The sequence below is a fragment of the Dermacentor silvarum genome, chromosome 8 (genome assembly GCF_013339745.2).
Source record: "Dermacentor silvarum isolate Dsil-2018 chromosome 8, BIME_Dsil_1.4, whole genome shotgun sequence".
Taxonomy (NCBI): Eukaryota; Metazoa; Arthropoda; class Arachnida; order Ixodida; family Ixodidae; genus Dermacentor; species Dermacentor silvarum.
Genome location: NC_051161.1, coordinates 90060923 through 90087788, shown reverse-complemented (window position 1 = coordinate 90087788; position 26866 = coordinate 90060923). Strand labels below are relative to the sequence as shown.

The following is a 26866-nucleotide window of genomic DNA, read 5'->3' as shown; positions in this document are numbered from 1 at the left end:
GGTTTCTATATATCTGTGAACCAATGGACGCTGCGAGTGAGACATCGCGAGACAAAAGCTAAGTCTAAACAAAATAACCTGCGGCCATCGATAACGCCGCCAATATGTCCTGAAAAAAGAATCAGGAGAAGTGAAGAAAACGAATTTTGAATGGGAAAGAAGTGGATCGTAGAGTTTCAGAAAAATCAGTAAAGCTGCTCAAATCCGGAATCAAGTGGAATAACTTGAGCTTCAAAATAAAGCACATTATTAGCCACAGAGCTCGGTAGCCCCAGACACAGACGCAGAGCTTGCCTTTCCAGTAATATTAGAGGTCGTGGCTTGTATGGTGCACATCCCGAAAAAAGAACACATACGCATTCAAGAATGGGGTGTATGCAAAGTTTATAAATCATCAGTAACGTAGTCTTATGCATACCTGTATATATATTGCTGAACCGGCGCAACAACCCCATTCCACATTCCCCTTTACGAACGTTTGCTTCGATCTGCTGCTGCCAATAACTTGAAGTACCTACTCAATTCAATACTGAAGAGAAATAAAAACGTGATTTGACAATGTAAAGACAAGTAGCGAGCATTTACTAACCTTAAGGGATAGTCCGTCCGTCAAGCGAAGATTCCAGCTCAGACAAATATGATAGTAAAATTTGCTACAAGCTATGGATGTCCCGCGATGAGGAGAAAACGGCAATGTCATTGGCATAGAGCTAGAGTTGAAGAATCCTGCAGAACCGGGGCAGACGAAAACTGTAAGAAAGAAGAGTGGCACCGGAAAGTCGCCATCGTGGGTCGCGTGGCCAGAGCGATCGTTGCTACCGCTGTGCTTCTGACCGATGCTTGACAATTCCAATAAACCTCGTCACATTTGGTGGAGGCGCTGGGCACGCTTTCAAACCTGGAACTCCAAAGCAGGACTGTACCACCCATTTCCGTCATAGCCGAAGACCAGTCACCGCGTCCAAGGGCCACGATGCCTGCCGTGGCCTTTTCGGGTTTATTGCGTCAGCGCGACCCTGCATTTTCAGCTAGATCGGAGACCATGATGAGGAGGACTGGCTCGCCTTGTTGTGGTGAGCAACCACAACAAGTGGGGCGATGCGACGAAACTAAACAAGGGCACATTCTATCTGAGCGACGTCGCGAACTTGTGGCACCGCAACCACGAACCTGACCTATTGACTTGGGTCGAGTTCAAGACCAACTTCACAGAGGTGTTCGGGCGGCCTGGTCCGCAAGGTTCGCGCCGAGCAACGTTTGCAAGAACGAGCGCAGCAGAGCGCTGAGACATTCACAAGTTACATCTAGGATGTCATGGACCTCTGCAAGCGGGTATATGCTACAATGGCGGAAAGCGACAAGATCAGGCATATATTAAAGGGGGATGACGACGATGCCTTTCAGATGCTGTTGGCAAAGAACCCCAGCAGTGTCTGAAGTGGTGACCCTCTGCCAGAGCTATGATGTGTTGCGCAAGCAGCGGCTCGCCACGCGCCATTCACTGGTGGGCTCTCTGGCTTGACAGTTGCCACCGATGACTCTTTGCAGATGGCGCATATTCAGCGGTTTGTTCGTAAAGAGGTGGTCCGCCAACTTTTATTGGTGCCACTTACACAAAGGACGCCCTCCTCTCCGTTGACGCCCATGCTGCAGCACATCATCCAGGATGAAGTTGCTGAGTGCATTACCCCTGCCTTTGAAAACACTCCTGTTGTGGCGCCACTCAGCTATGCGCAGGTCACCACGATGCCCACAACGCGGACCCGTGCCGCGTTTCACGCACCAACGAGGACACCACCGTCTCCCGCCCAGTTAGTGTCACAGTATCTCCGCGTGCAAAATCCATGGCACGCACCAGACAACAGGTGGATTTGCTACTCCTACGGCATTGCTGGCCACGTGGCGCGTTTCTGCTGGCACCTGATGGCACCTACTTCTCGCTTCTGGCAACCGACTTTCACCTTCCCGCCAAGAGAATTCCAACGCCGTGGTTCACCGGATCTGCCTCTCGATTCTATCAGCCCATCGGACGAATCTGCTTTCGCCAGTCGCCGACCACCTTCCCTTCGCCGTCAATTCATTTAGCCCATGATGCGTCAGCCTACCGCTCGTCCCCAGGAAAACTAGTCCCCGCATTCTGGGAGGTGAGAACTGCGTGCGGTGCGAAATATTCAAGACTTTCCCTCAGAACTTGATTGATGTGATCATGGAAGGAGTACAGACATTAGCACTTGTAGACACAGGAGCCGCCATTTCGGTAATGTATGCCCTCATCTGCCACAGCCTTAAGAAAGTGATGACGTCGCTTTCAGGTCTTTCGCCATGCACAGCGAGTGCGCAACATATTAAGCCATTAGGAGCCTGCACAGCCCGAGTCGTCATTGGAGAGGAGCTTTATGTTATCGAATTTTTTGTTCTTGCCCCTTGTTCTCACGACGTCATCTTGATATGGGATTCCCTTTCGAGCCATGCCATCATTGACTGCGCCCGCGCCGAGGTTGCGCTCCTTCCTCTTTGTGACACGCCATTTGACGAGCAGCGTCCTACCAAGATTGTCGTCACAGAAGACATCGACATAACTCCGTGGTCGTCTGTGATCGTCCCCTTGTCGTGCGACTCCTTGTCTGACGGTAGTGTGCTTTTTATGCCGTATGACCTCTTCACCCGTTGCCGAATGGTTCCTCTGCCATTCCCTGTGCTTCATTTCCGTGCTGGATTTCCGTAACAATGTCGCTTCCACTTCATTTGTTACGCTGCGAATGCCACGGTCGTGCTGAGCAAGTGCGCTTACGTTTCAACACGCACGGACACCCTCCTGTCGCTTATATCGCTGCTGTGGATCCCGTGACTTCGAGTATACTTCACCGCACCCCTTTGCCGCATCAGTGGACCGTAACCTTACTCCAACGCAGCGCGACGAGCTTCTCCGTCTTCTTCATCAATTCAGCTCTTCATTTGATTGCCACAAAAGTTCGTTGGGTCGAGCGACAGCTGTCTCCCACACCATCGACAATGAGCCTCATGCTCCTCTGCGGCAGCGACCTTACGGTGTTTCGGCCACAGAGAGGCGGGTTATTCATGAGCAGGTGACAGACATGCTTCCTCGAGGCGTCATTCAGCCATCAAGCAGTCCATGGCCATCCCCAATCGTTCTTGTTAAAAAGTAAGGTTGCTCCATCAGATCTTGTGTCGATTATCGTCGTTTGAATAACATCACGCTCAAGGATGTCTATGCTTTACCACGCATAGACGACGCACTTGACAGCCTACAAGAAGCTGAATTTTTTTCTTCTTGGATCTTCGCCCTGGATACTGGCAGATGCCCATGGCCGAGGCTGATCGCTGTAAGACCGCATTTGTCACACGCGACGGCTTGTATGAATTTAATGTCATTCCGTTCGACCTTTGTAATGCATCGGTAACATTTGAACGGATGATGGACACTATCCTGCGTGCCTTAAAGTGGCAAATATGCCTTTGTTATTTAGACGACATTGTGGTGTTTGCGCCAGACTTCCACACACATCTTCAACGCTTGGATCAAGTTTTGACCTGCCTCACGGAAGCTGGCCTTCAGCTTAACATTAAGAAATATTTTTTTTGTGCAAAACAATTGACTATATTGAGCCATGTTTTTTCCAAACATGGCGTGCTTCCTTATTCTGCTAAAATCCTCGCCGGAGCCGAATTTCTTAAGCCAACGACACTCAAGGAACTGCGTAGCTTCATAGGCCTGTGCTCATATTTTCTCCGTGTTGTGCGAAATTTCGCTACCATCATTGCACCCATGACACGGCAGCTTGCCGGCACCAATGACCTTTCCACTTGGTCAGAAGAATGTGACGCCGCATTTACCATCTTACGTCGCCACCAATTTTACGTCACTTAGATCCGATTACGCCTACGGAAATTCACACTTACGCCAGCGGCGTCGGCCTGGGCGCAGTGTGAGTGCAACGAACACCTGGCTTTGTCGAGTATGTCGTAGCCTACGCCAGCCGAACTTTCGCCAAAGCTGAAGCGAACTACTCTGTGACTGAGAAAGGTTGCTTAGCCATTGTGTGGGATCGTGCGAAATTTCGGACTTATCTTTACCGCCGTCCTTTCGACGTCGTCACACATCAACATGCGTTTTGCTGGTTGTCATCCCTCAAAGACCCGTCTGGCCACCTCGCGCGATGGGCCCTACGCCTACAGGAATACGACATCAGTGTTGTCTACCACTCCGGGCGCAAACTTTCTGAAGCCGACGGTTTATCACGTTCACCAACTCCTCCCAACGTCGACAGCGTTTAATTCGCTCCTAACGCCCGCTCTGTTACCTTTGAACATCACCGACATGGCTTCAAAGCAGCAACATGACCCGAGGATAGCCGCTTTCCTGAATCATCTAGAGAATCCTGTTGGAGTACCGGTGTCTCGTACGCACCGCCGTCAAGCATCACATTTCGCCTTTCGAGATGGACTTCTGTACCACCGAAATTACCATTGCGATGGCCGCAAGTGGCTTCTAGTGGCCCCGCGCCAACTCCGTAGCGATATATGCGCTTCATTTTACGCCGACCCGCAGTGTGGTCATGGCGGTGTGTCCAAGACCTACACGTGACTTCGAATTCGATTTTACTGGCGGGGCGTGTACCAATACGTCAGCAAATACGTCCTCTCGTACCCTGAGTGCCAACGTCGCAAATTGGCTCCTCATTCAGCCGCTCCGTTGCAGCCATCTTCCATGCCCGGTACGACCCTTTGACCACGTCGCGAATGATTTATATGATCCTCTACCTTGTACGGCTGCTGGCAACCGTTAGGCCATAGTCGCCGTCGATCACGTAACGTGCCATGTGGAAACCGCTGCCCTCCCAGCGGCCACAGCCCACGACGTCGCTTACTTCAACCTCCATCACCTCGTTCTACGCCACGGCGCTCCTCGTGAGCTCTTCAGTGACCGAAGTTCAGGACGGAAACCCGCTAAGTGGAGGGAAGTAATTAAATGGAAAATGAGACATCCACCCAATCGTAGCAATTGCTACAAAGGAAACCCATACGGGTTCCTCGAAAAAAAAAGCCTCACAGTTGAAGAAAAATTCGTCCTGGTTCGGGACTTTAACCTGGGACCACCGCCTTTCCGGGGCAGCCGCTCTACTATCTCAGCTAACCAGGTGGCTGGCAGATGGCAGGGCGAATTCGAATTCATCGACAACTCGAAGCAAGGGCAAGTGTTTGACGTAATAGTTCAGCGGAAACCCGCTAGCTGGAGAGAAGTAATTAAAGGGAAAATGAGACATCCAACCAATCGTAGCAATTGCTACAAAGGAAAGTCCTGCAAGTTGAATGCCGCTTTCTAAATCAGCATATGCCAACCATATCAAACATTCAGGCCGGAATCCTATTTGTCTCGATATGAGAATATTCTGAGGAGCAATATCAAAAATTCATTGAGACTACCATGGAATACTTCTTTCATTTATTTTACCTAGACGACAAGTAAGCGATCTTGGCAGAGTGTTATCCAGGACATATTCAATTTTCATATTTTTAAGGAAACAGCGCATTTTTTGCAAGAGTTTTGAGCACATGTATATTGTGGAGATCAGTTGACTGTATTTAAAAGTACATCCGGGAATGAGTTAAACAATAGTTCAACCATAGTAACTGTAATACCGTCTGGGCCAGGAACCGACTGACTTGCAGTTAAGATAATTCCGTCGTGGTAACTTCTACAAACTCTTGAGGATATGATGATGATGACGACGATGGAGCACACTCTCTGCGGGGGATAGGCCACGAACCGGGTGGTATATTATCGAAAATTAAAATAAATTAGTGAATAAATAAATAAGTAATAAAAAGCAATATAACGGAATAATTGAATATGAGATAAACCAATAATACAAGAAATAAAGTAATATATGCTGAGGTAGTCTGCCTTGCCTAGAGAGGAATAGTAATATGAATTTAATAAAATAAGTACAGTAAAGAATAGAGTTAAAATGTGCAAGTTAAATCTTGAATAATGATATTAATATTATTATAACTGTGCATTTGTCCTTTTGATTCTTTTATACTCATCACTTATACTCTTTCACCTCGGTCCTTGTTTACGGACAAACGGCAGAGCATGACGTCAGCCAATCGCTTTAACGACGACACCAGAGGGCAGACACAGTATTCTTTGCTGAGGCATCGGTGAGTGGCCTAGAGTTAGAACCTAGACTCAGAATCAGGGTCAGCAGTTCGGAATGGCCGAGAGGTAGTATTTTCGACTCGCAATCTGTGGGTCTCGAATTAGAGTTCTTCATTCACAAAATTCTGGCAATGCATTTCGGGATACCAGTGACGGACAGTAGCAAACGCCATAATTGGGAGTTAGCCCGTGCCCGCTATCGCTAGAACGGCGCAGCGTATTCGTAGTTATGGGGCGTAAAACCCCATCAATTCAGTTATCATCGAAAATGTGAATAAACGCAGCGATGGATCTCAACAAAAATCATCATTGCAAATAATGTGGCTAAACTGTGGCAATGCGTACATCAACTGATGTTCCCTATCAAGCTCCTCAATCACGCTCTCAATCACATCTCAGCTCCTCAATTACGGAGTTTTGAACTTGGGATCTTTTTGAAATCTATTGACTGTTCTAACCTGGAAGCCCACTGATTGCGAACGCTCGCATACTACGAAGCCCCCATGACAAATGTGAATTAATTTGACGTGCATCTATTAGTTGAACAAGGCAACCAGAAAAAAATTCTGCAGCAGCATTTGGTAGGCACATCTGCAATATCTAAACGAATTCGTAACAGGAACGCACCAGGATGCTGGTCAAAGTGAAAAGGAATAGCGTTTCATTTTATTTCCAGGGCTCATGGACACACAGGTTCCGTCACCCTCGATGGGCATTGAATATCGCCGCTGCAGCTTTTGGTGAACTCCCACAGGTCCGGTTGCAGGCTCAGATCCGAGTCGAACTGATTCGACCCGACTCCTACGAGCCATCATCCACGTGCACCAAGCTACCGATTTAAACAAAGAAAACATCACGGTTCGTTTATTTGAAATGTTCCGTTAACGCTATTGTTCTGCAAAGTTTGACGCTGAGGATTGACGCTGCGAAGTTTGACACTGTGCGGGAGTTCACTGTGGTGAACTCTCGCACACCCGGCTGCAGGTCGAGAGTGAGTCAAACCGATTCGACCCGGCGAGGCAAAGCCGACCCAGCAGGGTGGGCTTCGATGCCCTGACGCACCGGGCGCTGCCGCGGGCATTCATGTCCGCGAAGTATGGGAACCGGATGTGGCGCATGTGCACACGTGACAGCGACCGGGGCGCGACAGCGGCTGCGTTGAAGCGCCGAGGCACCTTCTAGACCACGGCGCGAGCCCTGGCACATCCTGGAGCACTCGATGCGGGACCTGAACGCCCGGACACCACGTGAAGACGGGCAGTCACCCAGCGGGAAGTTCCACAGGACGCATCGAGCACCGTCGAAGAACCACCACTCTTCGACCACGTCTCGCCTGCAGTCACCGGCCGAGAGTGAATGGTGTAAGCATGATGGTAAGCTACGTGGGCGTCTGACAAGCCTAAACAGTATGCCGTGGACGAGCCATAGACTGGTGTTCATACCGTTCGTCCACCGCTGCCCTCGAGGCAAGAGAAAGCTCATCTGTGCCAATAAAGCAACTTATTCTTCCTAAAGCAAACCACTGTCGTCACGCTACTCCACTCAACCATGCGCGTGGTGACACAGCCGTCTACTGCTCGGTAAACCATGCGGCTGAAAGAGTCGCTGTTGGCAGAAGCATCGCTATCCGCGAGCGTTCCTTCCGCTACAGCGCAAATACGCTTAATAGCTATATACGCTGACAAGCACCTACGCGCCCGGTACCGTTTCGGCCATCACCTTCGTTGCTGACGAGCTACCCAGGCTATGGGCACCCTGCACTGTTCAGAGGGCGCTACGACGTTTTCATTTTTCACCCCAGCGTCGCCGACACCGGCCGCTAGAGACGTGCTGAAAATGATACACCATTCCAAACGATAGCGGTTATTTCGTCGCTTGTCTGAGTGTTATGCCCTGCGCATGCGCACTTCCGACGTTTTCACAACTCGGACACTCTTGCGCTGTGATAAGCGACTGAAAGTGTCACCGCCAATGTATGCAGCGTCCCTCCAGTTTTGCTTCCGCCACTCGTTAGGCTGTGTGTTCTGGCGCTGCTGTCTACTCTGCGAAGCTTTAGCGCAGGGTGCCTATACGGCGCGATCAAGAGAGCGAGTTCGAGCAGCCGACACAACGCAATGTGACCGTTCGGGTGCATCGGGAAGCAAGTGGGTGAGCAAGAAGTTGGCGTGCTGAATGTTACCATTTCATATAGGAATGTGTGCTGTGCCATTCTTCTCCTTGCGATCCCCGTTCATCCCGTTTCTTTCGGTGAGTGTCTTGCCGTATAGAGTAGCATACGAACTCTATATACGTTACTCTATGGTCTTGCTGTACTATTAAGAAAGCTTGCACGGATGTATGTAGTTGCATAGGCATCGAGCGGTGCGTCTGTATAGAGCAGATGAGCTGTACGTTCTATCAGCTGGAAATCAAAGCATCAACAAGTATTGAGTCGCCAATAATAGCTGGGTTTCGATGGCTCCTTGGCCTTAGTGCTTAGTATAAATATAGATTACTCTTCGCAAATCAACCCACTTACTCGCGATGGATTATAGTAACTGAAGTCGTCAAGAGTTCGAAGTTGGGCAGCTGGGGCAATTGGTTTACGCTCAACTTCGCAAACTTCCGTCGCGCTAGTCCAGCGGAACTCGAGGTCGCGGGTTCGATTCCCGCCGCGGCGCCTGCATACTGATGGAGGGCGAAATACAAGAACGCTCATTTACTTAGATTTAGGTGCAGGTTAATTCTTTCTGTACCAAGGTCGAGTTTCACTCGTCGAGGCCTTTCCCCTACACAGTATGATAAGGACGAGTTTCAATCGTCCTGGGCTTTCCTTTCGTCTAATGAGTGCCACGAACGTATGGCAGTCATTTCATTATTTTGGTGTGAATGTTTGCGCTGTTAAATGACACCGGCGTCCCAGAAAACTTTGAGGATGCAGTTGGCTAAATGATGTCCAACTCTAGCGGTTTGGCTACTTGGTGGTTTTCAGAAGAAAAAATTTAAAAACACCGGCCAAACAACCCGTACAGATGGTTAACCAGCGAAGCTGAAACGTGCGGCCCCGGTGTTTAGCAGTGGGTTAATCCCGACGTTGTATTGAAGTGTTTCACAATTATTGGTTACATGTTTGTGTCTCTAGTGGAACGCAAGCGCCAATGGCGGGCGGATGCTGCTAACCCCGACGCCGAGCTAACTCAAGACAACGCCTCCTAAACAGGAGGCGTTGCTCAAGATATCGAACGCATGCGGCAACGGCGAGCCGAGGAGCCGGCGTTGCGGGCAGAGCAGCGTCAACGTGGTAATGGCGGGAACGCTTTCGCCGGGGCCAACGCCCGCTTTCAGCGGGAGTTTCTCGAGAGACACTTTGGCTACCTTCTAGTACACTGTACTTTGGCTTCGGCTGCGACGAAACGTCCACGTTGAAATCGCGAAGTGGAGCGCAAGCGCCAATGGCGGGCGGATGCTGCTAACCACGACGCCGAGCTAACTCGAGATATCGAACGCATGCGACAACGGCGAGTCGAGGAGCCGGCATTGCGGGCAGAGCAGGTACGACGCAGAGAACGACGTCACTAACGGCGCTGCCAATGGCGCGCGTGCTTGGGTGCGAGGTAGCGAACGACGTAACTGACGGCGTAGCCGATGGAGACGTTTATCGAAACAGTGGACGAACGGTTTTTCGTTTCGCCTAGCCATGTACAGCTTTCGCTGTAAAAGAGTGGCAGGCCGCATTTCGATAGAAGCGTAATTCAAATGAGAAAAAATTAAAATATTGTAGGCGCTTTTGTACCGGCAAGCGAAAGAATTACGGGCGACATAGTAAGCTATTCGACGAAGTGTTCTCACAACGCGTTCACTTTCCCGTTGGGTAAAGTTCATCTCTTCGCCCTCTCTTTACTTTAAGGCCTATAGACCAGAACCATTTACTTTCGCACCCGCGTTGAGAGCAGGCGCAGTAAATCTCGACCCTCATGGTCAACGTGGCCCGCGCAGGGGCTGCGGATTCGTGACGGACTGTCGACGACAAAGCACAAAGCCATGACGAGCGAACACTGGCAGCAAGCATGCGATAAGAACAGGCTGGGCGTTATCACGGTCGGTCATTCTGACAGTTCTCACATCCAGGGAGATAAGATGGCTGCCACCTACAAGAGCTGCATGGTCTGATGTACGTAATACATACATACATTCGTGTGCACATCTGTGCCAACTCCACACGTGTCCTGTGTCGATTTCGCTCGGCTCCCGCTTCTGCTCTCGATGACGCTTCGTGTAGCGACCAAGCCGTCTCCCATCGTGCCGCGCGCGTAAGTCCGGCGTATACACTGTTTGAGCTCAATTTCCTTGCAACATCGGACACAGCGATTGCCTGTGCGCGTCACCACTATTCTTATATCGGTACTCTGTTCGCTTTGCAGAAAATATTACGGCTTCATTTCTCGCTCACACTCCAGGCATACGTACCAGATGCTTTCTATACACCGCACGCGTGCCGTGTATAGAACGGCCACCTCGAGGTACGTTAAGAACTACAATGCTGACTACACTATAACACCGTGATGAACACGTACGGGCAATGCGGCTCGCAATAATGTGGCACAGGAATGCAATCTTCAGTTGGCGTCAGCCAGTCAGATGCGCCATCGTGTTAGTGTTCCTGCGCTGCGTGTCCCAACGCGCGTAGAGCTTCATAGCTCTGCACTCGTTAGATCATCCATAATTAGGGATAGTATATAAAACTTTCTACAGCTTGGCTTGGATTCGCAACACATGACGGCTTCTTTCAATTATATTTCTGGTTCGGCTGGGTTTCAGGGTAACCTTGCATTGCATAATTTCTTGCGCTTAGGCAAGTCGCGACACTTTCGAATTTGAGCGCAATATACGGTTGCCATCTGGCCAGTTTCTCCCTCACGGTACTGGCTGCCGACTTGGCCCGCTGCACCAGCTCACCTGTTAATGTTACTTCGGTTCTCCCTAAATCGGTAAATAACTTGCATCACAAGTGCTCTGTTGGGTGCTTATACTTAGCAAACTGAATTGCCGCAGGCGGATTGGTTTCCAATTCTTCAAACTATTCACCACCGCGAAACTCGTTTTATCCGAAGTTGTGAGAGTAAGCGTTCCTCATTTTACTTGCTTCTTATGAGCTTTGTCCTACGAGTCCGAGCACAATTTCTGCTTGCGAGTCTTCACGGCGGTCGCCCACTGTTGGCGCTTATGGCGTCACCTGGCACGAATAGTCAGGGCCACACGAGCAAAGTGGACGCGCATTTTTCATTCTCCTGCCCTGCTATAGAAATATAGGCTACGGAGACAATGTTCAGTGGGCTGTTTGTTTAAACCATGCAAAGTTGATACTCGACGTATCGTCACTTTAATTTGTATTTTGCATACAGTATTTATTGCGGAACAAAAAAATGGAGGGTCGACCGCAACCTTCGTCCCTCTTAGAGCCACCCTTGCTTTGACTGCGTTACCCGTCCACCGGCCACCGGCCACATGTATACTCTGAGCATTTACTTCGTGGATGTTAAACGCGGTATCTCACCGCGAGCAGTCGGTGAAGAGGACGCTCTCGAAGCAGCGTTCGCGTGGCGAGTCGCGGGCGCAGCTGTCCAGACAAGTGCCCAGGTTGGGGAACCTGTTGGCGCCGCGGTTGCAGACACGCACGGGGTCTCGCTCGCTCCAAGTGCACGAGCGAGCCCGGCCGCTGTAGTAGGCCTCGCGTCTCCCGTGCTCACAGTACGTGTAGAAGCGGCGGCCGCACCTACGGTACGCGGGCCTCTGCATGCGTGGAATGAGATAAACAGTTCACGATAGCGGCGGGTGTAAAGCGAAGGTTTTTTTTTTTTGCCTTTTCCTCCCATTTTGCGGGTAGTATAGCTGTAATTGGCTGCTAATTTTGAAGAGTATGACGAAAAAGTCGCAGTTTCACCCAAAGGCGGAGCATACATTGCGATAGCAAATTAGTAGATGGCTATACGAAGTAAGGATAGTACTATCGGTTGCACAAAATTGGACACATTCGCTTACTAACTGATTTAACAAGCACGATGTCAGCGCGCACAAGCAAACATGAATATATCACAGTCACACACGATGACCGCAAACAACCTCTCTCAAAACGCTGGCGTGAGCAAGCGCGTCTGCAGCAGCGAGCGAACGTTCGTGAGGTCTATCGCTTCAACGGGAACTGAGCGGCGAAAGCACAGCGCATACAAAGGTAAGAGCCGTGTGGAGATCGCTTTCAAGATACGACTGCGCGTAGCCGCCAAAGTACAAGTACGCAGTTGCTGGCAGAGTAGAAGCCGCACCCCCTCCGAGCCCGCGCTGCCTTCCCGCTTTCCTCATTTCGTGTGGGAGATCGGGTCGCCAGTTCCCCTTGCGCCCGGTCGCAAGATACGCATTTGGTGCCGCAACTAAACTTCGCCTCCTCTCCTTCCCTCCCGGCCCCCCACGGCCTTTCGCACGACTGTAGACGTCGCGTTTGCTCCCCGCCGTGCGTCCGCTCTCCGTGAAAGCACGCGTACCTCGCGTGCTTTCACTCGCACATACAGCAGACGGCGTGCGGCGACGATTTTATCACCCTTACACTTTATACGGAACCTCACGACGATGACGACGTCGATGGCAGAAATCCGCTTGGAGTGTCCATATAATTGCCATTGCAATAATAACACACATGGTGTCACGCGCGCACAAGCAAATATGAAAATGTCTCACTCAATGACCAGAGACAGTCACTGTCAAAAACGTTGGAGTAAGGAAGCGCGGCAACAGCAGCTAGCGAATTTACCTTCGCAGTTCATATCACTTGAACACGAACTGATTAGGGGCGAGAACACAGCGCACACGAAGCTATCAGCACTCGGCGCACTCTGTCCCCATCGCGGATCGCTTTCAACATAGGGCCCACGCGGCCACACCATACGCAGCCCGCGCCAGAATCGCTGTTACACGCTGTCAAAACCCTGGCGTGAGGAAGAGCGGCAGCACAGCGAACTAATTAACCTTCGTGCGGCGAGAGCAGAGCGCAACTAAGCGGCGAGAGCACTGAAGCTATGAGCCCTCGGAACATCTAGACTGTTCTCATCGTACATCGCTTTCAAGATACATGGCCCGCGAGCCGCGCGGCTGTCTCTACTCTTCGCAGATGGCTTTCAAGATAGGGTTCACGCGGCCGCGCTCAGCCGTGTCATACGTAGCCACCACCGGAGTAGAATCGCCCCCCCCCCCCCTCCACCACCCCCGGCACCTTGTGCGCGGTGAAAGATGGCGTGCTTCCTCCCCGCCTTCGTCCCTTGTGCGCGCGAGATCAAGCCACCGTCCGCGGCTCATCCTCGCACGCTTTCACTCACACCTACAGCATAAGGCGCACGGCTACGGTGCTGTCGCACTTGGACTTTATACGGAACATCACCGCGAAGACCACGGCGCTAATGCGCCTGGAGTGTCCGTATAAGTACTATCGCAATATTAGACATATTTTCCGTGCATACCGTTTCGTTTTCGATGCCCAGCCGGTGAACAGGTGGTGTCCTCGTCTCGGTCTTCCCTGGGGTCGACGTCGACGCCGTTGTGTCGTCACGAAGCCTGGTCGCCACTTTGGTTCCGATCCTGGCCGCAGCTTCGTTCGCCTGAATTGATGCGGCAATTCTGTTGCCAATCGGCGCGGTAATCTGTTCCACCTCACGCGGAAACGCCGAAGCTTCTTTCCGATACACCGACTCCGGCCTGTCAGCGGTCAGCGCCAGGGTGATCACAGCGGCAACCAGCGCGGCCACCAGCACCCCGATGCCGAAACTCTGCAGCCACGACTGCTCCGGGCTGTCACGTTCGTCTCTGTGCCAGTCTCGCAGCTCGTACGCCTTGGGCACGGCGTCGAAAATGTCAACGTGAGCCTTGCCCAACGACGGCCCGTGGGAATTGGTCGGCATCGCTGGGCCTTCCGGGACCACCCTCGCATGTGGGGGCTGTGACCCTTGGCATAGATGCGACGTCGACGTAGCCGCAGGCGCGATGTTGGGCTCGCGTTCGACGTTGTCGCGGCCGAACCGGAAGTCGTACCTGGCGTCGTGAGGCCGCAGTGCTGGCCGCGGCTCCTCTTCTGCCTGCCGGACAGTCGGCTCGGAAGTAATCCCGCCCGTGCACTCAGTGACGTCCTCAGTGCTGGACTCGACGAAGGAGACTCGACGAAGCCTTCGCCTCTCGCAGTCCATGAGGGGTGGCGGTCTTCGGATCTTAGAAGTCGCTATCATGGCTCAGAGTCGAGTGGTCAGGGACTGGGGACCTCAGGAGGCTGCGCTTCGTTGCAAAATGTCGCCGTTTTCTTCCTGCTCGTCTGGATTTCTGGCACGCTTACGCGAGCTAACGCGAGCGCGTGCGTCGCACAACGTTTTCGTCGTTCGAACATGATCTCTACTTAAACGTAAATTTAGTGAGCTTGCGTAGCTGGTTGCGATGAGTGCGTAGTGCATTAGAAGGAAAGCAAAATGCCACCCGCGTATACGGATGTCTGACGTTGAATGACAGATAGGCAAATTAGAAAAAAAATGGAGTATGCGGAAACGGCTTACATTATGCAGTTTTTAGTTGCTTGAAGTTTTAGGCTTAATTCAGGCAGAAAAAAAATGTACAGGTGCCTATAAGACTAACAAATAGGCAAGATCTAAAAAAAGAAAGCCGGAGATAGCGCCTGCCTCCCAAAATCTGTAAATTAAACTTTTTATTCAGGGCTGTCGCCTCGGCTGGCGGCACGCGTTTGGCCTCCCACCTCACGCTACCATATTGCCAACAGCCTTCATAACGCGCTCAACATTCGGTTGAGCACGTTACTTCATGTCATAGTTGCCACGCTATGAAACACCTTATTAGCTAAGTAATTAAATATGTTGTCGCAGTTTCACCTGAAAGGCGAAGCATCAATTGCGATAGCAAATTTGTAGAGAGCTAAACGGAGTAATGATATTAGCTTTATCAGCTGTATATACTTGGACATGCAGCAGCACCGGCAACACGCAGAACTGTTGTCGACGCCGTCGGCGTTTTGCCCGCGTTCGCTCAAAATGCGTGCGGCGTTGGTGACTGTTGCTGGAGCCTCTGATATAAATAGGCACTTGGTGCCGCAGCTAAACGTCGCCTCCCTTCCCTCCCCCTCCCCCTCCCCCACGGCCTCTCGCGCGTCGGAAGAAGGCGCGTTTGCTCTACATATATGGTGATTGTAAAGGAGGAAAGCATAGAGTTTCTAAATAATATGAAACTCTATGGAGGAAAGAGACGCCTACTTCTGCAGCCCTTAAGCGAGCACGGCGCAGAACGCGCGTTTGTTCTCCGCCGTGTGTTCACTCCCCGTGAAAGCGCGCGCCCCTCGCGCCCTTTCACTCGCACATACAGCGTTCGGCGCGCGGCGACGATTTCATCTCCATTGACGTCATAGGGAACCTCACGGCGATGGCGACGGTGACGCCGACGGCAGAAATCTGCTTTTGAGTGTCCATACAATTGCTATCGCAATAAAAATTCAGAGCCCTTACACTATGTGAAGATGGAAGACCAGCAAAGCTGTTGGCTTTGTTTAATTATATTTAAAATTGTTTCACTTGACGGTCAAGTTAAATGGTTGAAAAGACAAAACACATAACTTCGTTGCGTCGGCGCGCGCCGTATGCTGTATGTGCGAGTGAAAGCGAGTTTAGGCGACTAGAGGCACACCACCTTGCACCATCGGCCGCAGCACGTTGGGCCGCTGCGCTTCCGGCTTCTCGTCGCTTTCGCGTCTATTAGCGCTGTTGAGCGCACCGGCACTCCTTGAATGCGCGCTCTTCCTCTTCGGAGCGATCGACACTGGCCTTACCCATACCGAGTCCAAGGGGCAACTGATGACTTCACTAGAGAAACGGCTATGTCAAGAGAGTATGAGACACAGCTATTTGTCGGTAGACCATTACGTTTTATCATTGACGTTTCGACACGCATCGTCATAGACTAGAGTTTGGGCAGCAGCGTTGATCGGAGCGCTCCGGCGCATTGTTTTTGTCTCTTTGGATCCCACGTGGGACAAGGGTAGTTCAAGGGCGCGTTACAGGTCCCCGAGGCCACAGGGGTTTGTGCCATTGAGCTTGCACCCTTTCGGCACCGTCACCAGGATCGGCCCACTTTGTAGTTCTACGTGTCGTTTTGTCCGAGAACGCGATCCGCCAGAACGAAGCCATATACAGATTCGCTGTAAAATTTCTTTCATCTGCATGGTGTCTGTCTTTGTTTAAGCTTTTTAACCGGGCATGCGCAACTATAAAGACACAGGAACTATGATTTCACTCGCTCACCTAACCGATTACATTGCGCTCCAGAGCTGAGCATGAGGAATTGAAATGCAATGAGGGACCACAGAGCAGGCTATCGTGAATCCAGCTACTCACTGCCGAAGCATCAAGTAGGGCTCCCTCAAGAGGACTGTTGGGTTCTTCGTTCCAATAGCACGTGTTCTTGATCTTCAAGCATCTGCTAGGTCTGCAGAGTTTAAGCCCTTGTGACTCCTGGCAGATCCCATGCACTGCCCATACACCTGCCCTTCATTCTTTAAATACTTGATATACTAACGGTACTTGAGCTAATGATACTTGAGGTAACGCTTGAATTACGCTACAACATATTGACGCGAGACGTACAGTGTGTACGCAAGACCATCACGGTTTCATAGTTAAATGATTGATTGACAGCCGAGCTTAAGTGAGTTTCATTAAAGAAACGACCCGCTTAAGAGCAGGCTTTAATTTTCGCTGTCGAAAAAAGCGCAGATTTCCATGTACAGGGTTGTCCACATCTAAGGTGAACATCTTATTAGCATTCAAGACATCATAGAAGCTGATGTTCAGTTCTTCGAAAAATTCGAAAAGTCATTATTGTGTTTATCGACACCATGATTACACATCATATAACGAACATTTCACTCGGGAAGTAGAATAAACGCTATGGATTTACCGGCTTGAATATTAATGACGTGTTCACCTTAGATGTGGTCGACCCTGTACGTGCAAATTGCCTATATAAAACGTATAAATGTTCTCATGAGACAAACGCTGGACCTATATGAGACATTAATGCCATTTGAGAGAGAAAGTAAAACTTTAGCACCCTAAATAATCAGGGGTCAGATTCACAAAGCTTTTCTTTCGTAAGTTCGCTTTGCCATTGGCTGGCCGCCTCCGCTAATGATATGTCTGGCATCAGGATTGGCTAAAATTCTTTCTTACAAAAATTCTAGCGTAAGAAGTCTTTTTTTTTCTGGAATTCGGACCCAGAATGTTGGTTTAAAAGCTCAAACGTTTTACAAAAAATGGACGAAAATTGTCAAGCTTCAAGGAAAATTGAAGCACGATGTTAACAAATCCGTAACTCTCCACCAGAAACAGATATCTCAGTTCTGGGCATTTGTTGTGGGCCGGTATTTTGTAGCGATGCCTTTCCGGGGATAATGTCTTTTCGCGCTTATCGCGCTTTGTCACTGGTCAAAGCGACGGTCCGCTCGCGTTATCAACGGGATTAGTCGGCCGTGAGCGGTGGATGATAAGACTAGTATAGAATAAGTCATAAGGCATCACTACAAAATACCGGCCCTGGTAGAGCATCTAAGACGAACCAGCTATACGAGTTTACAACTTTTGTGCAATCGGTACAATGCTTGCAATGCTTTTTCAAAAGTGCTACTCACAACTTAGTGACACATTTGAGAAGGGTTCACAATGCATTAACTACGTGGATAATGTTTCCTTTGGTGTAGCAGAATTAGGACTCGTAGTGTGATATGTTTGACTGTTCTAATGAAAATTACGGTTTCATTACAGTCGTATGAATGTTAAGGTGTACAAGCATCTGAGATAAGGACTTAAACGTCTAAACGTACAACTGAAACAGCAATGTCTGTCGACTGCACGTGAATGCTTATCTATAAGGCTTGTACACGCCTGCACTTCTCTCATGCTATGCAAGGCCTGGAGGCAGGAGCTGTACGTAACATCACCGCCAGTCGGTTGAGAGCCCGTACATTTAACGGGTTAGAGTCACTGCGCTTGTTATATTTATTCTTTCTTCAATGAGTACTTGTAGTTCAATAATTTGCCCTCGAGAATCTTCACGGCTTTTACCTTTACAGCTTGTCACTACCGCTGAGGCACTGATATGATTAATACATTAGGCGCGGGTGCCTCCTACAGAGAAGACCTTAGCAAAGCAGTGACGTGGAAGTTTGAGGGCTATAGAGTAGAAATCACGTAGTCTGAAGTGGACGCCATAAAGCGAGAAACGGCAATTTTCACGTTGGTGATTTTTTTTTTTTTTGTTCTTTGCTTTTCGCTATGTTTTAGGGCGATCGTCTAAACCCAGCGCATGACTCCCATTTATTGGTACTAAAGTTTCGCCTATTGTTGAGATGTGGTTATTGAGGCTGAGGTTTCTGAGGCGAAAGTAGCCGTGATGTCGACGGGAAAGAGTGTGACATTAGAATGAAACAAGGGCGAACGCTGGACGCGTATTCACAATAAAGTTCTCACGCTAAAGATATCACTAAAAAACAAAAAGCTTTGTGAATTCGGTCTCTGATGTTTGCTAGGCACGTACAGGGGTGCATGAGGGCATGCTCGGCGATGGAGGTGGTTGCTAGCGTGAAGTAAAGCTTTATTAGACAGTTTTAGCAGAGCGCCGCTTACGCTCCGCTCAGCTCAGATTTCACGCTCTGAGATACTGCAGGAGACTGCGTAGTTTTCGCATTTGATAAGCGCGTCTTGCCAAGACGTGAGCGACGCGCTATCAACTCGGCTGCAAAACGACGAAGAGGCCAAGTAGACACGCTGTCACGCTCCGCTCAATCGGCTTCGTAGCGGAGCGAGGGATGCGATCTTCGTTCCGCTGACGGTATGAGCATTGTGCGCAAGCGCACTAGCTTCCACGCGAAGTGGTTGTGTGGCGTTTGCTAGCATATGCCGGTCTGAGCGGAGCGGACAGCAAGCGCTCAGCTAAAACACTCTATTGCTTCCAATCGCAGACGCTTTCATATTCTTTGAATTTACATTCAAAATTCTGTGGGTAGACGCTCGGGTGTCACTTTTCCTGCGATAATAACAATGACTATTCTACTTTTCATGGCTACGGCTGTTCTTATTGTCTTTTGTATTCATTATACCGGGCGTTTTATTTTAACGTTGACAGAATGTTGAAAAATTGCCTGTGGCATTTAGCACAAATCGACTGATTGAGTTGGAGCACTCGAAAAGGTATACATTACACTGTTAAACAGTACTCATAATTGAGTAATTCGCAGAATTTCACTAGTTAATTGTTCAAGTAATTACTTTAGCGCATATATTGCAATACGGGAGTTGAAACCAATGATTGCACAAAGCACGTCCACTCGGAGCCAATTTTGAAACTAGCACCAGTTTTGATCTGAGCACCGTCAAACTTGCCATAAAAAAGCACTGTTGTTCCTCTTGCTTTTTTAACAAAGTGGCTTTATGCAGTGAATCTTAAAAGTTACTGGAACACCAAAAGGGGCCCCTGACTTTAGTCACTGGTGCTGCATGTCGCGGGTGATGTTTAGGAATTATTTTAATGGTAAGACAAAACACCTCGTACATATCAAACCCTCTGACAACTCTTCATTGAGTTCTTGGTTTTACCTATACAAATATGTTGTAAAGTTTCTCTTGCTTATGCAAAAGCATTTAAATTGATTGATTGATTGATTGATTGATTGATTGATTGATTGATTGATTGATTGATTGATTGATTGATTGATTGATTGATTGATTGCACACTGCACATTTCCGTACATTTTCTGCCGGTTGGGTTCATTGCGCAGTGCCATATAATCGTAATACGAAAACAAAAATTTGACTCGGCGTGGTTCAGGTGCCCATTAGGGGCTCCTAATAGCCTGTGCATGAAAGAAATCCCCAAGTGTGTTCATGCCCGAACAGAAGCTGTCGGGAACACAGTTCACAAAGTTCCGGGGGAGGGTTACGTGCGTGCATCGCCGCGCATGGGCGGGACCTTGTCGCCATAAGCGCATGCTCTACCGGCAGAGCTAGTTCGTGGCGACGGCTTGTCGTTCTACCACGACGACTTCCAGCAATCCACGTAGCACGACTCCCGCCGGCAGAATCGGAGCTCGCTGAGGCACGTTCGCCCATCGTAGCCACGGAGCGCGCCGTCGCCGGACATGAACAGGTTTTTAAGCTCGTAGGGGTCTCCCGTCAAGTTGTAGCTTTCCACGAAACTCTGCAGCCAAGAAGAAAAGAAAAAGAAACCTTACGGCAGATCCTTAGCGATTGTCGCGGCCTGCAGTATGGCCCTGTGTCCGGTGTAATAGGATAAAAAAACGTTACGTTTCATACGACGGTTTAAACACCATCAGTAAATAAGGTTTGATTGCTGCATGAAGTAGTCACGGAAGACTATTTGCACTTATTTTGTATGAAAGGTTTGTTAACTAGAGGAGAGAATTAAGGCCAGAGTTTTCGTTTTTTGAATTTCAAGCCTCAGATCCAGAGCCGGCACGTTAGTGCATGTGTGTGGCGTCACAGATTTCAAAGTACTTTTCCGCGTTTGGACCGCGTTTTCTTTTTTTTTTTTTTTTTTATTGTGGTGAAGTAATTTTTCCGATTCGCTTGGTTGAGTGACTTAATTTATTTAAAGTTATTCAACGCAATCATTATTTGTTGACGAATACTTAAGAATTTCTAAACAAATTATGTCAAAATTTGTGGCGACAGGGAGGGCTACTACGGAAATTTTAAGATGGCGGCGTCTCTCGCTTTTAGATTCAGCTGCTTTTCTGGTTGCCCAAGTTTCCAATCGCGGGCTGATCACTTCGATATTCTAGAAGAGTAACTTATCAATCGAGCCTAATATCGCCGTCATCGTTAAATCAGCGGGCGGAAAAATGTCACCGATATAACGAGAACTTGTCTCCCTCAACTTTGTTTACTATAATAGGTCTATTGGTACAATTTGAGCATTGCACGAATGTTTTCCTTGATAGTTGTCTGCTGTTCTTTTTTTTCCTCGTCTACGCACGGAAGATGGCTGCTTTTACAATGGTCAAGAACTCAGATAATGAGGCGTTAGATCTGACTGAGAAGGCAGTGCGCTGAAGTCAGAGGCGACACGTGAGTGCCTTCTTCCAAACGAAGAAGGCACTCACGCTGTGTGTCGACCTTTCTCACGACATTACGGCGCCTACTCACCTCATCGTCGTCGAACGCGCAGATCTTGGTGTTGGCTTCTGCAGATATGTGCCTCGTGCAGAGGTACGTGTTGTTTTTGGAGTCTTGGCATTCGCACTCGACAGCCGGGTCACAGCCCTATATAGAAGGGAAAAAGTGAACTTACAATTTGAATCGAGGCGCGCGAACCGGAGCTTTTCAACGTACAAGAGCACGTTCAACGCTGCTTTGCTTGCCTATAGGAAGGCTTCACACTCACCAGCGTTAGTCTCACCTCCGTATTCAAGAATGCTTGTTAGCTTGAAGTTCATGCATGAAGTTCAGTGGCATTGCGTTTCCTTCGGTGCGTTCGTGACAGGCGTCATTTAGATCAAGTGAAGCATGGTTTTCAAGTTAAGATACATTTCTGAATACAGAAGTAAGGTCCCACGAACGCCACAGCAGTTTATCCCCCAAGGCCCAGTCACACTGAGCCGAAACGGCACCGATGCCGACAAGATGCCGACAGGATGCCGATGGCGATGATCGGCCAACTAGAGGGCAGACTGTTGAGCAGTGTCGATAGATGGGCGAGTTTGAGGACAAATAATCTTAAAACGCGTGAGGCAGCGCACAGTACACGACACAAAGGATCAGAATAAACGGCCAAGACAGCGGCTGGACTCGTTACTGCTTTTTATTTGAAAAAAAAAAGAAGGGGTTAATATGCATACGTACACACCAGCGTACCACCATGTGATACTGAATGACACTATGTACAGAAAAAATCAGAGCCCTTCCCCTGTTGAGGAAATAGGGGTAAGCGAAGCTTGTGGGCAAGACGACGCTGTGGCAGGCGGTCCGCTTCGTATTCCCTAAACTCCGGGTCTTTTCGCTGACGTTTGGCCTCAACATTGCGCTCCCGAAACTCGGGGTCCGCAACTCGGGGTTTCGCCTGGGCTTCGGAAGCCCTCACGCTAGAGCCCTTTCCCGAGCAAATTCGTCGCGCCGTGGCTCAAACGCAGCCTGCACCTCGGCGGAACGCACCAAGCGCGAGCCTTCCCATCCGCGCGCCGAAACTGATCTGAGGGGAGGGAAGTTCGTCGGAGCGCGCGCCAACCTCATTTCCTTCTCTTTCCCTCCCCACGACACACCAAACGACCCTGATTGGTCGCGCGCGTCACATGATCAGGCACCAGCGCAGCTTTTCCCGCACCTGCTCTTTATTTCTTTCTTCCTTTCTTTCTTTCTTTCTTTCTTTCCTTCCTTCCTTCCTTCCTTCCTTCCTTCCTTCCTTCCTTCCTTCTTTGCCACCCCATCGGCCTCGTGCAGGATGTCCAACTTAGACATTGCATAGTAGGTTTTAAACGCGTGAGAACGATATCGGTGGTTGATGCAAATATTAAAATGATTGGTGCCCAGACGTTTCAGGGTCGCAGTAGGTTGGCCGCGCACAAACATTTTCTGTTTCAATGCCCACGCCAAGCGACCAGATAGTGAGAAGACTTTCTATTTCATGCTGGCAATCCACAGATGCCGCTGCTGCTCTTCGCCGGGTGGAAATAGATATGCGGTCAAAATAGTTCGCGGCAACACACACTGCGGCTGGTGATGCACCGTTGCATGTTTGCGCGGCCAAGAGTTCCCGCCTTTTGCAGTTGCGCCCAAAGACGACAGAATGCTTCCCCGACTACCTCTTACGAGTTGACACTACGCAACTATTTCACAAAAGGAGCTAAAGCATCTCCAAAACCACGCGATGACATCACATTCAAGCAGCACCATGCCGGCTCGCACAAGCCATGTAGAATGGAGGAAAAAAAAGCTCGCCGCGCGCTGGTTGCCAGATATTTGCCCCTCGCTTGATGAAAAGCTTTATGGGTGAAAAATGAGGGTGTAGCAATTTTCGTCTATACGGCCTAATTGATACGCACGCTTTAAAATATGCCTGCACGTCGCCCCTAACGTTCCCCACATTTTCTAAACATATAGACTTCGTGTGCGCTGCAGTGTTTTTTTCTCTTTTTTTTTTCTTTTTTAGAAGACCGTGATAACTGGCACATAATGTTTTTGAGCGCTTGAATCGCATTATCAGCTTCGCTGTAAAAAATTGGCTTTTTTGCAGAACTCTGTCGCCTGACGCCTGGGCTCGCAAACTTAAAAAAAAAAAAAAAACGCAATGGAAGGAAAGAACGCATATGTTATATTCTTTATTTCAGCGCAAATGCAGTATTTATTTATTTATTTATTTATTTATTTATTTATTTATTTATTTATTTATTTATTTATTTATTTATTTATTTGTTTATTTATTTTAGCCGTAATACCTTGTGACCTTACTTTGGGGTAGGTAAGAACAAAACATGAGCACAGAGAATTTAGGGGTATCGTAAGGACTCTGCATGCAAAACAACAACAAGCGAACTTTGCACTTAGTAAAACAGAAACAAGATACGGATACAAAAAAACAGAAAAAAAACAGGTCCAATCCCCCACATATCTGGGAATCGTTGTTCAATTTGGTATTGTTTATCCTTCGCTTTAACCCCTACATATATACATAATACTTCAGTAACTTGGCGTGCCTTTTTTTTGGGACTTCTTGGTGCTCAGCATATATTTACCTATTAGGCGATATGGCTATTGGAGCAGACATGTGTCATTGCGTTTGATAAGATTATCACGTTTCTGGATTGGAACACTTACTTGAATCAGCAACGCTCATGGAACGGGAACAGTGCGACTCAAAAATCATTACCGTATGAATAGTTTGCAAAAGGTAACATTGCAATCGATACTGACAATCGACATTTGGCCGTTTTCCGTTCTGAATCGTATTGAATCAATTTCAGCTACCTTTTAATTTCGCATGAAAGTAGAACCTATACACAGTGCGTTAGTTTATTCGAACGAGAAGACGGTGAAGTGATTCTTTAGTTGAACGCTTGCACTGTTGTCTCTGCGTTTTCGATTTGTTTCTTTGCAAACTCTGGGAGCTGCCACTCCCTCATTGCGGCAATGGACGAAGATACTTCCGAGGACCTTCCTAGCGCGCAGCCGTCAGGTCGGCTTACGTCCAGGAAACGCGGGAGCCAGTCAAGTGACACAGTCAGCAAGCCCACCGAGTTGTCTATAGACAACGATGTCGACTTGGTAACATATGTCGAATTCCAGATGGCCTGTAAACGCTTGTCTGATGCCTTGTTTCTAGAGGTTAAAGGGGCTTACGACAACGTCACCCATGAAGCCATCCTTAAAGTACTAGAAGTAATAGGACTTGGTGGCAAGACATATCTCTGGGTTCGTAGCTACTTACAGATGCCATCATTCTACGTGCTTATCGGGGATGGCCCGACACCCCAGTATTATACCCCTGTCAAGCGGGAAAGTTAAGTGCACTTACGGAGAGTGTCACTCGGTTTAAGTGCACTTTGCCAAATCTAAACGGCGCAAGCGGAGTGTCACTCGCAGAAGAGTGCACTCCGGTCGGAGTGCGTTCACGAAACGCACTTTGCTGGTCGAGTGCGTAGCCTCGCCGCCAGCGGTTTGAATGGTACAGAATGCAATGCATAAAAAAAGGACACAGAAGTTCGTTTTAGTTGTTGAACAGCTAAACACAAAATAATTTGTGTTTAGCGAGAAGCGAAACAGCACACTAATGAACAAAATTATCGTATACGCAGCATCGTCGCACGCCGCCATGTTGTTCTGTATTGGCTAGGTATTCGTCTTGGCCGGCATTGACTTTGCAACACCTCATAGTAAAAGAAATGACGTTTTTGTTGAGAAAAAATAGATTAAGTTTGTTTTTATTTATAATACCACGTAAAACAATCACTTTTTAGAAGTTTTTCTTCTTTTTTATCTACATATTCAAAAAAACGCGCTCGTGTCTGTCGCCATGTTTCTTTACGGCGAGTGCACTCCGTTTTCCCGTTTAGCACCGCGTAGCCTAAAGTTCACTCAAGGTCCCGAAGTGCACTCCCCGTAAGTGCACTTAACTTGCCCGCTTGACAGGGGTATTACAGTAGCCGCGGAGTCCCTAAAGGCGGAGTACTAAGCCCAACGCTCTTTAATCTAGCCCTTATTCGACTAATCGAGAACCTGCCAAGCACCGTTCGACTTTATCTACGCCGACGACATTTGTATCTGGACGTCGGGGGTGACACGGCTTCAGCTTCGCGCTTGGTTTTAGAAGGCGGCCTCATCGACATCATGCTACCTTCGTAAACAAAGACTGAATGTGACGTGGGAAAAGTGCGCAGCGGTGGAATTTACCCGGAAGCCAATGTCTGCATACGGCATATCAATCAACGAAAAAGTGATATTGTTCAGTAGAAGTCACAGGTTCTTGGGAGCTGTGATTGACAGAGATCTGTCCTGTCCTGGACTCCTCACGTGAACCATGTGAAAAATCGCCTGATGGCTATTTGTCATCTGTTCAATTTACTTGCAGGAAAGAACTGGGGGGTGTCCACACAATCCATGTTACAGCTGTACAGAGTGTTGTTTGTTGGATTCCTCCGGTACAGCCTACCTCTTATATCCAACACCTGCAAAAATTTGCGTACAATTCAGAGCATTCAGGCGCAAGCTCTTAGGATATGCCTTGGAGTGCCATGCAATGCGTCAACGGCTGAAACTATTGCCATTGCTCAAGATTATTCAATCACGACGCACATCGCCGTCGAGACAATGCGTGCACAAATCAGGTACATTGTCTGGACCCCTTGCCACCCACTTCGCTGCACCCACTCTGGAAAGACCCCGCACGTCATATATCACAACTGTCAGTGCATATCGTGCCTCGCTTACATCGAGGTACACACCTGCGGCCAGGTCGGTGTCTCCTCCATGGTGTTCGTGCCGTCACATTCTGCGCGAGCTCGGCTTTTTCTCCTCGATTACCAGGGATCCCCAGATTTGACGCCGGTCCCCCGCAAGATCCGAGAGCTCATCACGATCGCTCCCATTCCGCGAAATATGCATCCCGACCTGAACAGAGAGGTAGGCGCCTTGCGCGAAGCGACCACCCTTCTCAGGCGCATAGACATGAAAACGGACGATGTATCGTTCGTGGACGCCCCTGCCTATCGCAACAACCGAGCCTTCGCCGCAGTCGCGGTCTCATCCTCGCAGTGGATCCTCAACTCCAGCACGATCCTCACTCACGAGCCCGAAATAGCGGAGCAAGTAGCCATATCCCTAGCTGTGCTCGACAGCGAACGGGCAGTCATTTAAAGCGATTCAAGACCGGCCATCAAAGCCTTCGAACGCGGCGTCGTCTCGGACCAGGCGTTACGCATCCTCCGCAGGGCGGATCAGAGTACCATCAAGCACCACACCATCATCTGGTTCCCCGCCCATCTCGTCCGGGTGCCGGGTGCCCCGCCAAACCTCAACGAGATTGCCCACGACGCAGCGCGTGCGCTTACTGACTGCGCCGTCCCAGGGCAACCCCACCTCACCGAGACAGAGGCCAACCGGGATGCACCCA

The 26866-nt window shown here is 49.2% G+C and overlaps 2 protein-coding genes across 7 annotated transcripts in view; both read right to left on the bottom strand.

The window, feature by feature from the left end:
* The window catches only part of LOC119461560 (uncharacterized), a 35556-nt gene extending 20928 nt beyond the window's left edge, over positions 1 to 14628 (bottom strand). The window contains exons 1-2 of the mRNA XM_049672911.1: positions 13669 to 14628; positions 11718 to 11953 (exon numbers count right to left, since the gene is read on the bottom strand). Of these exons, the coding sequence (XP_049528868.1) occupies positions 11718 to 11953; positions 13669 to 14427 (995 nt within the window). The 5' untranslated portion in view covers positions 14428 to 14628. The remainder of the gene's footprint in view (positions 1 to 11717; positions 11954 to 13668) is intronic.
* Positions 14629 to 15686: 1058 nt separating this feature from the next.
* The window catches only part of LOC119461559 (N-acetylglucosamine-6-sulfatase), a 56023-nt gene continuing 44843 nt past the window's right edge, over positions 15687 to 26866 (bottom strand). For all 6 annotated transcript variants that reach the window (XM_049673208.1, XM_049673207.1, XM_049673206.1 and 3 more), the window contains 2 exons: positions 21412 to 21528; positions 15687 to 20443 (listed from right to left, as the gene is read on the bottom strand). In XM_049673208.1, the coding sequence (XP_049529165.1) occupies positions 20276 to 20443; positions 21412 to 21528 (285 nt within the window). In that variant the 3' untranslated portion in view covers positions 15687 to 20275. The remainder of the gene's footprint in view (positions 20444 to 21411; positions 21529 to 26866) is intronic.